The following is a 17,500-nucleotide window of genomic DNA, read 5'->3' on the forward strand; positions in this document are numbered from 1 at the left end:
TGTATTTTTTTTTTTTTATAGATCAGGGTTGTTGTTATTTTTTGACTCACTTGTGTAAACAAAGTGAGTCTATGTTTTAACCCGGTGTTCGGTTGTCTCTCTCTCTCTGTGTGTGTGTGTGTGTGTGTGTGTGTGTGTGTGTGTGTGTGTCCGTGGTAAACTTTAACATTGACATTTTCTCTGCAAATACTTTGTCAGTTGACACCAAATTAGGCATAAAAATAGGAAAAATTCAGTTCTTTCCAGTCATCTTGTTTAAAACAATATTGCACCTCTGGGATGTGCACAAAAATTTTTTTAATTTTTAAATGAAGCCTAATTATATGCAAACTGCATTTACTGTTATATTTATTATATTTTTTGTATTCTCTAAACTTGGCTCTTTGATCTGATGTTCTGAACCAACAAGAGCAGTCATTATTATCATTTTCTGTTCAAACAGGAACTTCTTTTGCTAAGCATGGAAGTTTTATTTATTTTGCAAACGTTTTGGTGCAGATAGTAAAAAAAAGAAGGGAAATTACTCTGTAATTAATGTTAGGGGACTTAATTTGCTTTAAACTGATCTTTCTCATCTTAAACATACATTTTGAAATTATACTCAATACATAAAAAGCTTGGAAGTGTATCACAAGTGAGTCTTGTTATCATTTGGTTTTGCTTTGTTGGTTGTTTTTTTTTTTTTGACAGCATCAGACAAAATGTTTACCTAAACACCACAGAAATCGCGCACACTTTTTTTTTCAATAAGACACCGCTTGCTGTTCTCTGAGGAAGGAAGTTTAAACTGAAATCTATTCCTTTGAACTATATAAAAAGTTGTTAAAACTGAAATCTATCATCTGTACGTATTCATTTCTGATAGACTTCATTGCAAACGGACAAGAATGATGCATGATGCTTGTTTGTTCGGCTGGGCTGTTTTTTGATTGTTTAAGTGATGAGATCACTCTTTATGTTTGTAATATCATGGTGTATGTACAAGTTACATGTGTGTAAACTCAGTTGTTTTGATGCTCCCTGTGGGCACGAGAAATAAACTGACTCCTTGCCCTGCATTACCAGAACATCCCACCAACTGTGTGATTGTAATGTGTGAAGGATTACTACACGTGTGACTGTAGTTATGTGTGAAGGATTACTACACGTGTGATTGTAGTTGTGTGTGAAGGATTACTACACGTGTGACTGCAGTTATGTGTGAAGGACTACTACACGTGTGACTGCAGTTATGTGTGAAGGATTACTACACGTGTGATTGTAGTTATGTGCGAAGGATTACTACACGTGTGACTGCAGTTATGTGTGAAGGATTACTACACGTGTGATTGTAGTTGTGTGTGAAGGATTACTACATGTGTGACTGTAGTTATGTGTGAAGGATTACTACACGTGTGATTGTAGTTGTGTGTGAAGGATTACTACACGTGTGACTGTAGTTATGTGTGAATGATTACTACACGTGTGATTGTAGTTGTGTGTGAAGGATTACTACATGTGTGATTGCAGTTATGTGTGAAGGATTACTACACATGTGACTGTAGTTATGTGTGAAGGATTACTACACGTGTGACTGTAGTTGTGTGTGAAGGATTACTACACGTGTGACTGTAGTTATGTGTGAAGGATTACTACATGTGTGATTGCAGTTATGTGTGAAGGACTACTACACGTGTGACTGTAGTTATGTGTGAAGGATTACTACACGTGTGATTGCAGTTATGTGTGAAGGACTACTACACGTGTGACTGTAGTTATGTGTGAAGGATTACTACACGTGTGATTGTAGTTATGTGTGAAGGATTACTACACGTGTGACTGTAGTTATGTGTGAAGGATTACTACACGTGTGACTGTAGTTATGTGTGAAGGAGTACTACACGTGTGATTGTAGTTATGTGTGAAGGATTACTACTTTTGTGACTGTAGTTATATGTGAAGGAGTACTACACGTGTGACTGTAGTTATGTGTGAAGGAGTACTACACGTGTGATTGTAGTTATGTGTGAAGGATTACTACACGTGTGACTGCAGTTGTGTGTGAAGGATTACTACACGTGTGATTGTAGTTATGTGTGAAAGATTGTTTCATCCTTGTACCGTGTTCTATTTAACTGAACTGCAGTGCGTTACGCTTTGTAGCACATTCCATTTTTACCGAACTGTGTCGAATCGTACAGTATTCTACTGTAGAAAAAAAAAATCATCCAATTATGAAGACATGTGTGACGGGAGGGAAGGGGAAAGGTAGGGGGGGGGGGGGGGGGGTAGAGAAACAAAAGGAAGAACGAATTACTAACGGTCACACACACACACACACACACACACACACACACACACACACACACAGAGACAGAGAAACAGAGAGACACACACACAGAGGCAGAGAGAGAGAGAGAGAGAGGCACAGAGAGAGAGACAGAGACAGAGAGTGACACAGTTAGAGAGAGAGAGACAGACAAACAGACAGAGAGAGATAGAGAGACACAGACAGACAGACAAAGAGAGAGGTGAAGGGGGATAGTTAGAAGGAAAGGAAGGACAAATTATCAACGGTGTAGGTTGACAGAGAAGGGTGGTTTTTTTTTTTAAGGGGTGTGGAGGTAGGGGAGTGAATTCATTACCAGCGACAGAAGGACAAGAGAGTTGAAGTTCCGCACGCCAACAAAACGTACGTGTGTGTGTAGTCTCTAGTGCTTTAAATGAGCCGTGACCAACTGACGGAGCATGTAAGTAGGCCTTGCCCACTGGTAAAACGTGAACATCTACATATATACGGCCTTCCTCGTATAAAAATGACTTAATTCTCTCTCTCTCTCTCTCTCTCTCTCTCTCTCTCTCTCTCCCATGCATAAACTTCACAGTGAACCCTCGCCAGACAGGCCAGGCCTGTGATAGCACCACAACCACGTGTCTTACCTTGCTGCCACCAGCATGCTGTCGTCCTCCGCCAGCAACAGTCTGAAGTCACCCTTCTTGGGATCCTTGTCTTTGAACCTCCTCACAGAGCCGTCCTCTGCAACACAAGTTTCAAGTTTTAATTATCCTTTCACACCTATTGGAGTATGGAGGATTACTGCAAAATAATCTTTTCGTGCCCAGAACAAACATTTCCAAATACACAACAATGTCACATAAAAGTTGAGAAAACACAAATGTCTTTTTAACTCCAAAAGTATAACTAGGCAACATTTGCAAATCTAATCATCTTACTTACAGCTAAAATGACCTTTTTTTGTGCCTCCTTTGAGCATATTACAAAAATTAAAAACCGATTTTGGAGACAAATATTTTTTTTAGGAACATATCTACTTCGTAACTGATCATAATTGGGACATTCCATTATAAAATGAAACTCATCACCAATCACAGACATGTTACAAACCTTACAAAACCGTAACTCTCGTGGTATGCCTTTGTGTCTCCCTGTTTCTATTTCCAGCTTATGATTACTACTTCCAAATCTGAAGAAGCTGATAACATAATTATCAGGCATTTGATTTATATATTTTTCTCTACCAAATCCACTTTTGAAATTTCGATAAAACAAACATTTACTACTCGCCTCTAGAGTACACATACACACACACACACAACAGCTGGTTAGGTCTTTGTCTTGGTCACTGAAGCAAAAGAGGAAATCAACATGACAAGTCACGTCAATTCTACGACACTTCTTGTATCATTGTTATTATTATCATCATGATGATTATCATTATTACTATTACTCTGGTAACTTTTAAAACGGTGTCAGTTGAGCACTATATCTGGATAAACGCGCTATACACATGTCCATTATATTATTATCATATCGTTAGTAGTAGTATCATTATCTTTGTCAATCTCATGTCCATTTAGTCACAGGCATGTCGGCTGTAGGTTAGTTCAAATCACACTATGTACACAACCAGCAGCACCACCACCACCCATCCCTCCCACCCTGTCAGCCCCCACCCCCTCTCCCTCCCCAACGGTTGTCCATGTGGTATTTGTACAGGTTACAAGGAAGGCTAGCACACAGCAGTGCTTCTAATTAACATGTTAATTTACCACAACTACAAACAAACGCAACTTTGCATTGTGAGTCAGAAGTTTAAAAAAACGTTTCAATGCGAACGCACGCGCCAACACACACACACACACACACACACACACACACACACAAACCAACAAAAAAAACAACAACAAAAAAACCCACGAACAACAACAAGAAGAAGAAACAACAACAAACAAACAAAAAAGCAAAACAAGTTGTTTTACGGAAATAACATCTAATAACTATTTAATGAATTTCACAACAAATCTTCCGAATTAGTCATGGATGTACGAAAACAAAATTTTTTTTAAAGTCAATAGAGTAGTGGAATAATGGGGGTTTTCTATCTAACTTTCCCTCAGACAGAAAGGAATAGGCAACCTCAAACCTCTGCTGTTTAAACCTGTTTAGAGTGTTAAAAAAACAAAACAAAAAAACCCACAAAAAAAAAAACACACCCGAAGGACCATTTATTCTAAACAAGCCCAGGAAATCTCCACGCTAGAACTGAAGAGAAGAGGAAGAGGGAATGGCGGGTGGACAGATACAGGAGGGTGGCGGTAGGGGGGGGGAGGAGGAGGAAGGAGGGAGGTACGGAGTGAACGAAAGGGAGGTTACCCCGGATATTGAAAAGAAAAAAAACAAACAAGCAAACAAAAAACAACAAAAACCACACACACACACACCCCCACCTCCCCCACATGCAGGACCCAGTAATCTTGTTATTACACCATTCAAATGATGACAACGTCTAGTTTCCATAACGTCCAAACCTTTCGCTTCTCACGAAGAACACCTGAAGGCTTTCTCGAAAGCCTTTTTTTTTTCTTCTTTAATTATTATACATTATTAGCAAGGAGAGAACGGGAGACAGAGAGAGAGAGACAGATTAAGAGAGACACAGAAAGAGCCACGGAGACACAGAGACAGAGAGAGAGAGAGAGAGAGGGGGGGGGGTGCAGGGAGACGGAGAGACTGAGAGAGAGACAGAGGGAGGGGGGGCAGGGAGAGAGAGAGAGAGACAGAGAGAGAAAGACAGAGAGAGAGAGGGGGGGGGGGCAGGGAGAGAGAGAGAGAGAGAGAGAGAGAGAGACAGAAACAGAGAGAGAGGCAGGGAGACAGACAGAGAGAGACAGACAGACAGACAGACAGGCAGTGAGAGGGACAGACACAGACAGCGAGAGACAGAGAGGAACGCATGTTATACACCAGCACAAGAGCAGTGCTTGGCGCAGCCATTCCAACTTAACGCCGACTCCTTCATTCCACCAAGTCTACAGCGTGGCTTCAAAAGGCTCACAAAAGCACGGAGAAGCCAAGTAAAGAAGAAGATGAAGAAGGATGGGGACGACAAACGACGTGCAGATCCTGCTGTAAGGTGGTGGTGGGGGGGGAGCGGCGGGGGGGGGGGGGGGGGGGGGGGGGGGGGCAGTTTGTGCAGCAACCAGCAATAGCCCGCCACCATCCCCCTCCCCCAGACCACCACCCCCCCCACTCCCCCGCCCCCATCCCACACACACACCCAGGAATGGAAGCATGATCTACATCCTAAACACACACACACACACACACACACGTACACACACACACATACGTATACACATACACACACACACGTACACACATACACACACACACTCTCTCTCTCTCCACCACCTTTACTTTTACAGGTGGTCTTGGTTGTTGCTTTCCTCTTTTCTTCAACTGCCAACATTTTATCTTGTCACCATCTCCATCATTCAACCCCCTCTCACTCACCCCCAGCGCCCCCCCCCCCGCCTCCCCCCCACAACCCCCCACCCCAAGCTCCCTATCCTTCCCCCAACCCTATCATTTTTACATTTTCCTTTTTCGCTGAAAATTCCATTTCTCCCAAAAGTGTTAAAAAGAAAGTCTTGAAGACTTGAAGCCAGCCTGAAAGGACAGAGATATGAGGATGGGGTGGTGGTGGGGGTTGGGGGGGGGGGCATTCATTTTCTTCAGAGCTCAGCCAACCCCGCGAAATCATAAGTAAGGGGGGGGGGGGAAGGATCGACATGCCTTTTACACCGTGCTGTGGCGAGATAATCTGGTTGAGGTATTAAAGAGAGAGAGAGAAAGAGGGGGGGGGGAGGGGGGAGAGAGAGGGTTGGAAAAAAGGTATGGCGAGTAGGTGAGAGAGAGGCGAAAGAGAGAAGGGGAAGAAGGGGGTAGAGGGAGAAAGAGAGAGGATGGAGGGAGAGAGAGGAAGAGGATTGAGAGAGAGAGAGAGAGTGGAGAGTGAAAGAAAGTGTGTGCGTGTGTGTGTGTGTGTGTGTGTGCGTGCGTGTGTGTGTGTGTGTGTGTGTGTGTGTGTGTGTGTGTGTGTGTGTGTGTGTGTGTGTGTGTGAAAGAGAGAGACAAACAGATAGAACGAGAGACAGACAGACATAATTTGTGAATTTGTGCACAAATATAACTTGATACGCACGAACGCTCTGCAAGGATGGGTGCTCACACACGTGTACAAGTATGTTTGTCACACACCTTCCCGTCTCCCATGGCAGTTCTTTTTAATCTGTGGGTGTTTTTTTTTTCTTTATCACCTTCACACACAAATCAGGCCACACACACACACACACACACAAACGAAGGAGTGGTTGGTATGTTTGTGGCGAAAGAAACGTCCTCAGGTCTTCACACACACACACACACATACACGCTCTCTCTCTTTCTCACACACATACACACACTCTCTCTCTCTCCTTCACACACATACACACACACTCTCTCTCTCCTTCACACGCACACACACACACACACACTCTCTCTCACACACACATATACACTCTCTCTCCCTCCTTCACACACACACACGCACACGCACACACACACACATACACAGAGAACGGGGACAAACAGCAAACGATACAGTATACAGTCCTCTCACAGGCCAGACGACACCCCATTATCGTCAATGGTTCTGGGTAGGTAGCCAGGTAAGGGACCTTTTTATTGAGGGGTGACACACACACACAAGAGTCACACACACACACACACACACACAGTCTTTCTCTCTCTCTCTCTCTCACACACACACACACACACGAGTCTCACACACACACACACACAACTACACACAAGTTTAACTTGGCAATTTTTCAAAGGTTAGCCTACATGTTGGCACACTTACTCTTGCGTGTGTATCTGTGTGGTGGCAGGTGTGTGTGTGTGTGTGTGTGTGTGTGTGTGTGTGAGAGAGAGAGAGAGAGAGAGAGAGAGAGAGTGAATGTGTGTGGGTGGGTGTGTAGGTGGATGAGGGAAGGGCTTGCAGCGGACGGAGTGAAGTTTTGGTTTTAAAATGTTTACAGCTTGCCTCTCTCTCTTTCTTCGTTACACGCAGCACACACACACACACACACACACACACACACAACACACACACACGGTTCGTAATATTTTTAATGAACGGAGAAGGGGGAGGGGTGGGTGGGGGGCGAGAGTGGTGCGAGGAACACAAGAAAGACGGAAAGAAAAGTTCAGTCAGCAATCGCTTGCAATCAGGGTTTTTTTTGTGTGTGTGTGGTTGTTGTTTTTTCGTGAAAAAAAAGAAGAAAAAAGTCACAGTATTTTTTTCTTCCTTGCGCAAAATTGGAAAAGATTGTGACAAAGACCAGAGGATAAAGGAGATACATGGCTCTGATGAGTTTTAAATCCTTCCCCCCCAATTCCTTCATGACGGGGAATGCATTCCCTTGGATGCTGGGTGGCACGAACAGAAAGGAAGGAAGGAAAGAAGAAAGAAAGAAAGAAAGAAAGAAAGAAAGAAAAAGGAAGAAAGAATTGGAAGAAGGAAGGAAACAAAAGGGTAAGAAAGGAAAAGGGGAACAATGGGAGGAAGAAAGAAAGGAAAGAAAGAAAGAAAATAATGAAACGAAAGAAGAGGAACAGTAGTAGGAGTATTATAAGAAGAAGCATAAGAAGAAGGAGAAGAAGAAGAAGAAGGGGAGACTGGAGGAGGAGGAGGAGGAGGAGTGGTTAGAAGAAGAAGAAGAAGAAGACTGGAACAAAACACAGCATGCAATTTTGATAAGATTAAAAAGTGTTTTATATATATATATATATATATATATATATCATACACACAAACACGTTCGTTTCGAGAACACACGGTCGGTAAAGAAATCAAGGGTATTCGTGATTTTAATCCTGGTCATTATCAACAGATCAATCAAACACACCTTTCAACACCAGATACTTTCCGGTACCTGTGTTGCCCTGCAAACAAGACAGGGCAATGTCCTTCTTTTCTTTTTTTTTTTTTTTTTTTTTTTTTTTTTTTTTAATCTTGTTCGTTCTACTTATGAAAACCAACAGCTGTTCTCAAAGACTGCGTGTATAACCACACAGCCTTTGTTCCTTTCTCACATTCATTCACTCGCGTACGTCTCCCTCCCCCTCCCCCTCACACACACACACACACATATATATATATCCCATGAGTTATGTGCATGTGAGGGATACTTACTCTCAAGTGTGTGTGTGTGTGTGTCCCTCATAAGCACATAACTCTTCTCATATACACGAAGGCATGCGTGCAAGCACAAACGTGTTCTCTTTCTCCACCTCCCTCTACCCCCTAAATCCCACCGGCTCTATCATTTGAATTTCTTTTGAGATGATAATGTTGACTGGATTGATTCTCTCTTGTCATCTCTCTGTCACACACACACACACACACACTCACATAAATACACACACACACACGCACAAACACGCACGCACACACAAACACACACATACGCACACACACACACATACACACACACTAATCCATTACCCCATTCTTTCTTTCTTTCTTTTCTTCCCTTCCTGTAAGCCATGTTCTCTGTCCTACAAATAATAATACACAGTCACTTTCGGGGACAAGGGGACACAGAGAGAAAGAGAGAGAGGGGGGGGGGATAGAGACAGACAGACAGAGATAGACAGACCCCTCCCCCCCCCCCCCCCCCCCTCAACAACACAACTGTCACACGCTGACATCGCGCCGTCCCATAACCTAGTTCACCACGCAGTAAGACACCTCGCCTGCTCCACCTCCTCCTCCTCTTTCTTCTTCTTCCTCCTCCTCCTCCTCCTCCTGCTCCTCCTTCGTCGACTCCGCCAAAAAACACCTGTCACATCAACCGACGAAATCTACCCCAAAACTGCCCCGTTTCTACCCGAAATCTGCAGGGATGTGGAGACAAGGCAGAAAACCAGCGGTATCTGGTGGTCTGGGTGGCGATTAAAACGACCGGGGAGTCACTACAGTCCGAAAAGCAAACCAACAGCAGTGAGAAACAAAGAGACTGGTTGGTTGGCCACTGCTGACTTGACACAGACAGACAGACGTAAGAGGTGAACAGAGGTTAAAAAAGAAAAGAAAAAAACGAAAGGGGGGGAAAAAAAAAAAAAAAAAAAAAAAAAAGAGCAATGGAGGGGACAGAACCCTCACTGTGACAGACATACACTGCCTCTACTTTTAAAATGGGACGCTGACGGAGTGTGAAGAGATTATTATTATTTTTTTTTTAATATTTTTTTAAGGGGGGGCTGTGAGGGGAGAAGGAGGCTCGGGGAGAGGAGGGTAGAGGGTGGAGGTACACACGAAAAAGAAGAAGACGAAGAAAAAAAAAAAGGGGGTGGGTGGGGCGGTTGTGGAGCAAAGTACATGTATTCACAACTCTAGGACTAACAAAAAGTGTCTTTTTTTTTTTTTTTTTAAATTTCAGGACACAGCTGGGGGTAAGACACAGAAGAGGAAAAGAAACATGCAACATTCATAACATATCAAAGTTATACAACAACAACGTAACAACATCAAAACAGGTCTAGGTAGCTTAGAAAACAGTGGAAGTGGGGGAGAGAGAGACAGCGTGAAGGGGGGGGGGGCGGAAGAAGTGGGAGGGGGAGAGTGTGTGTGTGGTGGGGGGGGGGGGGAGGTCGTGGGGAGGGAGGGAAGAGGAAGTTTATGCGGAGTCTTTTCAAGTTCGTCGAAAAGACTGAGGCGAAGAGATTATTTTTGAGAACAAAAAGTTACAACTCACTGACTTTTCCAACTCAGCTCCACTCGACTCTGTCTCTCTCTCTCTCTCACACACACAGACGATAACAGACATAGACTCAGTGTGTTAACACACACATCGATGAGTCAACTTGACAGACCCTGGTTCCCCCCCCCCCCCCCCCCCCCTCCCCTTCCCCCTCTTGCTTTGAGACAGGTAGACAGCGACACTGCCGTCAGATGATGATGACAGCATTGCAGCAAGGGCGATTTATCCCCCCCCCCCCCCCCCCCAACCCCTCCCTTTCCTTGTCAAGTCTGCACAGCTCTCGTAAATCTCATCTTCCATTTCTCGTTTTCAACGCAAAAGAAACAAGAAAGAACGTATTTTTTTCTGAGCACACCATAAACTTCGGCTTCTTGCTACTCTACGTGTTCGCAATTTCTTTGCTTTTGCTTTTGAGAATAAAATCATGTTTAGAGCAAAACAAGAAAGAAATGCTTGGTTTTAGCAACTGGACATACGGAGAAGTTTTCAACATTTATCAGGGTTACTCACTTTACTTATTGCTGGACATTGTGGCAAGAAAAAAAGGACATGGTTAACAAGAACAGCAGCAAAGGCTGCTATGGCTACGGCTTCTACTGCTACTAGTACTAATACTACTGCTGCTGCTGCCATTACTATTGCCGATGTTGTTGCTGCAGCAACTACTTCAATTCAACAACTACCACTACTACTACTACTTCTGTTACAAATTCTTGGTGCTGGCGTTGCTGTCGCAACTACTACTACTGCTACTGCCACTGAAACTGCTGCTAGATGAAATTCTGTTCTTAATTAAACACAACGATTTTGTAATTAGTGTCTGCATCTGATTTTCAGGTATGTTTAAAAAAAAAAATTATGTAGTCCCCTCCCACCCCCTCCAATATTGCTCGTAACTCCGGTACACGTTCATCCTAAAGATCCATTCTATTCTATTCTATTGTTCTGTTCCATGCAGGGATGACGATGAGCATGGGCCTACAGGAGGCCCAGGACGCCAGTCAGGAGGGAGGACGGGTGAGGCCAGTGCAACAAACCCCATCAATGTCGGGCCGCGCTAAGGGGCTGACGGGCTGTGTGCAACAGCTGGTTTCACGTGCCCTGACCTCATTTTTTTTTCTCTCTCCTCTCTTTTCTTCCCGTGTGTCTTGTGTTGTGTTGTGTTGTGTTGTATTGTGTGTGGCCAGGGTTGTCTGGTTCAGAGGGTTGCAGATTGTGCACACACACCCACACACACACCCACAGAGACACACACACACGCACACATTCACAACTGTCTGGTGTGGGCGGTTATGTCGGGTTCTCGTCGCGCGCGCGCGTGTGTGTGTGTGTGTGTGTGTGTGTGTGTGTGTATGTGTGTGTGTGTGTGTGAGAGAGAGAGAGAGAGAGAGAAAGTTAACATGTGGTGACTGTGCATGAACTGAGTGGAGTGTGTATAAGGCATTAAGTTGTAATATTTGTAGGATTATGCGCTAGACAAAAGAAAAAAAAAACCCATTTCTTCCTCTTCTTCATCTTCTTCTCATTATTATTATTATCATCATCACTTATCAAGTTACCAAAAGATCACGGAACACCACGTGACGACGACGACAAACCAACTAAAACAGCTTGACTGCAACATCTCTCTCTCTCTCTCTCTCTCTCTCTCTTTCATTCTTCTCTTTTCGGCCCAACCTCTTCTGCACACAACGAAAGCTGCAAGAGATGGGAGTGAAAAAAAAAAAGAAAAGAAAGAGAAAAATATCAGTGAAATAAAGACGGGGGGGGGGGGGGGGGGGGGGGGGAAGAGAGGAAAAGACGAAAAAAGAAGATGGAAGAAAAAGAAAGAAGGAAAGAAAGAAACACGAGTTAATTAACGGAATCTTTTCCGCTAACGTATGACACGACTTGTGAAACGCAAGCCGTTCTAATCCATTCTCCCAAGCCTTCATACTTCACGGATGTGTCTTACTCTTCTACAAGACAAACAGCGAGACAACAAACACCCAGACTCAGATCCCAAACGAACAAGCTAGCAGTACAGACCACACACACACACACACACACACACACACACACACCGTTACGACCGCTATCATTTTCCTTTCGATCGAATCTGTCGTCTGTCTTTTCTTTTCATTTTCTTTCTCTCATTCTCTCCTTTCTTTTGTTTCATCATCATCATCATCATCATCTTCTTCTTCTTCTTTTCAGTCTTCTAATGCCATTGTAGGCAGAAATCGATCTATATGAGCTGCACCATCGCTGCGACATAGGCCTGCCTACCTGCCTCCCACTGTGAAATGACACTTGAGCCCCCCGAAAATGACGACATCCATCAGAGCCTCGGATATGAGACGTGCTGTCTTGTCTGCGGTTTTTTTTTTTTTTCTCTCTCTCCGCCATTTTCCTCCTTTCTTTTTTAATTATTACCCTTTCTGTTATTAATCACGTATGTACGAAAGCTATACCATCGATCGCAAAACGCCAGGAGAGAGAGAGAGAGAGAGCGGGGGGGGGGGGAGACAGACAGAGACAGAGAGACAGAGACACAGAGAGAGAGAGAGACAGAGACAGAGAGACAGACAGAGAGCGAGAGAGTGAGAGATTTAATAACTTTAGTAAGCCTACCGGCTGTTGGTGCTGAACTGACTTGAAAATGATCTGTTGTTTGAAAAACTTCCTCCTATCTCTGATTTTACTCTGTGTGTGTGTGTGTGTGTGTGTGTGTGTGTGTGTGTGTGTGATATTTTTCAGCCACACTACAAGCAGTTCTGCATATGGTTATACTCATTGGCTCTCACTGAGAAACAAAACAAGGACCCAGTTAAAACATCCCATCATTCTGCCATTGCTGCTGTGTGCACATGTCAAATGATCGGTATAAGGACAAGCCCGGCGCTTCCTTTTTGGGGGGGAAGTGTCTGGGTTTGTTCCAATGTACCTTTTGTTTGCACTGTGTGCTAGCTGAATTGGAAGACTTGAAGTTGTGTACCTTGTGAATGGAGAGAGTTACCACTCTTTTGCTATTTGTTAATCAAAGGACCCAGTTAGTCAGTTAATTCTCGGCGGCATTCAACGACACACACACACACACACACAATCATTCCCCGCCAACATTCTGCATCCATTCCGGATTAGATCCAACACACACGAGGTTCAGAAAACATAATACCTCACCATCTTTTGCACCCATAAAATGACCCACCCCACCAAACCCGCCATGGGCTGAAGACGACGCGCGTGCGGTGTGGTCATGTGACCCGGCCACGTGTCTCCTCAAAACTGCCGTCTGGCGGCGGCGGTCAGAACACTGTCAGCGAGCAGGGATATAACCCAATACAAGACAGGGCCCGCAACCTCGGTTAGCAGGGTGGCAGGGAGGGGGAGGTGGGGTGTGGGGAGGGGGGGGGGGAGGGAGGGAGGGAGACAGGAGCTTTTTGATGTGGTGCTGGGGTTCCCCAGTGTTTGTGGCCTGTCGGCATCGCACGGGGAGATTCTGCTAGGAGAGAGGCTAGGAGAGAGAACTAGTTCAGCTATCAAAGAGCCTTTTATACTGCGACTCTCCCCCAACTGCCTGTGTTCTGTTCCTTTGCTGCTCAGTGCTTTCATCGCGGAGACTGTGGAGAGGGGATGTTTGTTTTCGTGTGTTTGTTTTGACTTTTTTTCTTTCTTTCTTTTTATTTTATAATACAGGTTGTGTGCTGTGTTGTTGTTGTTGTTGTTGTGGTTGCTGTTGTGTGTCTGTGTGGCTGTGTCTGTGAGAGAGAGAAGGGGTGGAGAGAGGGTGAGAGATGGTGGTTGTGGTGTATTGTAGTGTAGTACAGTAGTTTGTGTGTGTGTGTGTGTGTGTGTGTGTGTGTGTGTGTGTGTGTGTGTGTGTGTGTGTGTGCTGCGTGCGCCAAACCTGCGTATTGAATGTACGCGAGCCTGTACGTATTCTTGAATAAGAGGGACGGAGAGAGACAGACAGACAGACAAACACACAGACACACACACACACACACATACACACACGAACGCTCAAGAGCATTCCCATAAGGACTGTTATTACATACTAAAGGAACCTCCACCCTTCAACCACAAACAACGAAGCAACGATTAAAGAAAAACAAACAAACAAACAAACAGCAACAAACCCCGTAAACAAACCAAATATAAAAAAACAACACACCACCAGAACCCCAACCCACAAAAAAAAAAATGTCGGTGACCATGTCTCAACAACAACAACAACAACAAACAAACAAAACAAACCTTCCTTTTCCTTTCACCCCTTCCCCCCCCGCCCCCCACACACACACACCACACCACACCACACCACACCCACATCACACCACACCACACCACACCACACCACACACACACCACACCACACCACACCACACCCACATCACACCACACCACACCACACCACACCACACCACACCCACATCACACCACACCACACCACACACACACACACACCACACCACACCACACCACACCCACATCACACCACACCACACCACACCACACCACACCACACCCACATCACACCACACCACACCACACCACACCCACATCACACCACACCACACCACACCCACATCACACCACACCACACCACACCACACCCACATCACACCACACCACACCACACCCACATCACACCACACCACACCACACCCACATCACACCACACCACACCACACCCACATCACACCACACCACACCACACCCACATCACACCACACCACACCACACCCACATCACACCACACCACACCACACCCACATCACACCACACCCACATCACACCACACCACACCACACCCACATCACACCACACCACACCACACCCACATCACACAAACACCCAACCATTCAAAATGTTTGATTCAGGTCCAAACACTCCCCCCACCCCCCTCATCCTTCCTCCACCCCCCCCCCCACCCCCCCACCCCAACGTCTCTGTTTATACATACATATACACAGCTGGTTCGTGGTGGTTGTTGTAGCTGTGCATGTCATCAGTTGGCAACCAACAAGCGAAGACAGGTATACGAAAAAAAAATAAATAAAATAACGAAAGGGGAGAACACTAGTGAGAAGATAGGGGTGGGAGTGGGGGAGGGGTGGGGGTGGGGGGTTTAGTAGAATAGGGAGAAGAGGGAAGGAGGGGGAGAAGAACAAAAGACTTGACTACTCTACGTCAGTAAGGGGTGGAGGGGGGGAGGGGGGAGGGGTGTGGTGTAGAAGGGGTAGGGGGAGGAATGGAGGTTTTAGAAGGGGCGGGGAGATAGGGCGGGGGGGGACTGGGAGGGGTCGGGGGAGGAGAGATCTCATTAAGGCAGTTGCGCTATTTCGGTGCAAGGGCCCAGCAGGTCGTTAGACGATGTGCACTCACACCATGGCGCTGATAGGGGTTTTTTTGGTGGAGAGGGTAGGGGAGAGGGCGGGGGGAGGGGAGACTGAAGGGTGTGAGGGTGAAGGTAGAAAAGGTAACGGGGGCTCAGGTTACAGAACCTACGTCATTCCCACCTACCCCCCTCTCCCCCCTTTCACTCTCTCTCTCTCTCTGTCTCCCTTTCACTCCTCCTCTCCCCTTCCCCCCAAAAGACATCTTTTTCCACCACCACTACTATCCCTACTACACCGAACGCTCACCTTTCTCTCACTCACACACACAGACAGGCAGACAGACAGACAGACAGACAGACAAGACGGAGCCAGAAAAAAGAATTTTGTATACTGCTCATTGACCTTCAACTCTCTCCCCTCCCCCCTCCCCTCTTGTCATACTCTCCTCCACCCCCCCATCCCACCCCTCCTCCATTGACCTTCCACTCTCGTACCCCACCCCCCGCACACACACACACACACACACACCTCTCCCCCCTACCTTCCCCCTTCACTCTGACATGCAGACGGCCCATAAATTCACTCACTTCTTTCGATCGTTTCCAACTGTCTACATCGCAAGCGTCCGGAGACGTTTACGACGACGAAGACGAAAATAGAGTATTGGAAGTGTAGGTACTATACACACTACACACACACACACACACACAATGAAACCTGAACTGTATTGTGTGTGTGTGTGTGAACCCACAACCGTTGGAGCGCGTGGCCAAGTGGTAGAAACCCGATCGACGTGGAAGCGAGCGTTAACGGGTTCGAATTTATTTGACTGACCAAATATTCAAAGTGAATGGATTGGCCAATGATCTGTTAGAATTTCTCCTCTCCCCTCTGTTCCCCCTCCTCCACCACCTTACCCTCCATTCTTCTAAATTTTCTTCTTCTTCTTCGTGTTTTTCTTCTATTAGGCCATTTACTTTGGTGATAATAAATTTAATCTCATGTTAATATTGATATTAGCATTATTTTACTATATTATGTACTGTTTGTTTATTTGTTTTATTTCATTATTTCATTACTTACTGTTTATGAATGTTATTTGATACAAGTCATAATATGGTTCATCAGCCGTCATGATAAAATTGAAGTGCAACGTTGTGAGCACAGTATAAGCTTTAAGCTTGTTGATGCTCTTTTGTCATTCATTGCATTGTAATCATGTGTATTATTGAATAATTAAAGATTATTTAAACCAACGGGTTCGAATCCAACGCCGGAATTGAGATTTTTTTAATTTCCCACCGCCTTTCACACACTGCCACCCCTAGACCTTGACTGGATTGGTAGTGTGGGTGCTGAATCTTTCGAATGAGACAATACATCGAGGTCCAGTGTGCAGCGTGCACTTTTGCGCAGGTAAATGAACCTACGACAACAATCTTTAAAAAAACAACAACTCAATTTTGATGGTGAAACAGTTATGCTTGCAGAGAGAAGAGAGGAGAGAGAGACAGAGACAGAGAGAGAGACAGCTTTCTTTCTCTGCCCCCTCTGTCTTTGTCTGTCCTCTGTGAAAGGAGTGGGGCTGCATCGTGGCGACAGATTCTCTCCGATGAAAGCGACAACAAGAGTTCTTTACATAACGAAAATCTCTTGGGATAAAAAAAAAAGAAAAAAGAAAAAAAAAAGTAAAAGGCCTACAACACAACACTAGATATCTAACCCCCCCACACCCCCTCTCCAAAACCCCCGATATAGGGGGGGGGGGGGGGGGGGGGGGGGGGCTATGCAGTCGGCCGGGCTTTAAAGTTCAAGCAGTCAGGTAAAGTTTATTGCCAGCTCCATCAGCGCAGCCAACAGAAAAAGACCGGGGCAGTTTAGTTTAGTTCACTGTCGGCCTGCACTACAAAAAGCCCGTGCAACAAACAAAGAACAAAATCAATAGGCGGGTGGCGGGTGGCGGGTGGGGGGGGGGGCGTGGGGTAGGGGGTAGGGTGGGGTTGGGGGTGGAAACCTCGATGTAATGACGTGTTTGTGAGCATGACGCATCTTTTCAAAGGAAACAAAAAACAACAAAAAAACAA

At 45.3% G+C, this 17,500-nt stretch overlaps 1 protein-coding gene across 3 annotated transcripts in view; it reads right to left on the reverse strand.

Moving 5' to 3' along the window:
• LOC143282143 (semaphorin-1A-like) overlaps nt 1–17,500 on the reverse strand; it is a 217,146-nt gene that overhangs the window by 101,173 nt on the left and 98,473 nt on the right. For all 3 annotated transcript variants that reach the window (XM_076587683.1, XM_076587684.1, XM_076587682.1), the window contains exon 2: nt 2,920–3,016. In XM_076587683.1, coding sequence (XP_076443798.1) covers nt 2,920–3,016 — 97 coding nt within the window. The remainder of the gene's footprint in view (nt 1–2,919; nt 3,017–17,500) is intronic.

Source organism: Babylonia areolata, chromosome 5, assembly GCF_041734735.1.
Source record: "Babylonia areolata isolate BAREFJ2019XMU chromosome 5, ASM4173473v1, whole genome shotgun sequence".
Lineage (NCBI taxonomy): Eukaryota > Metazoa > Mollusca > Gastropoda > Neogastropoda > Buccinidae > Babylonia > Babylonia areolata.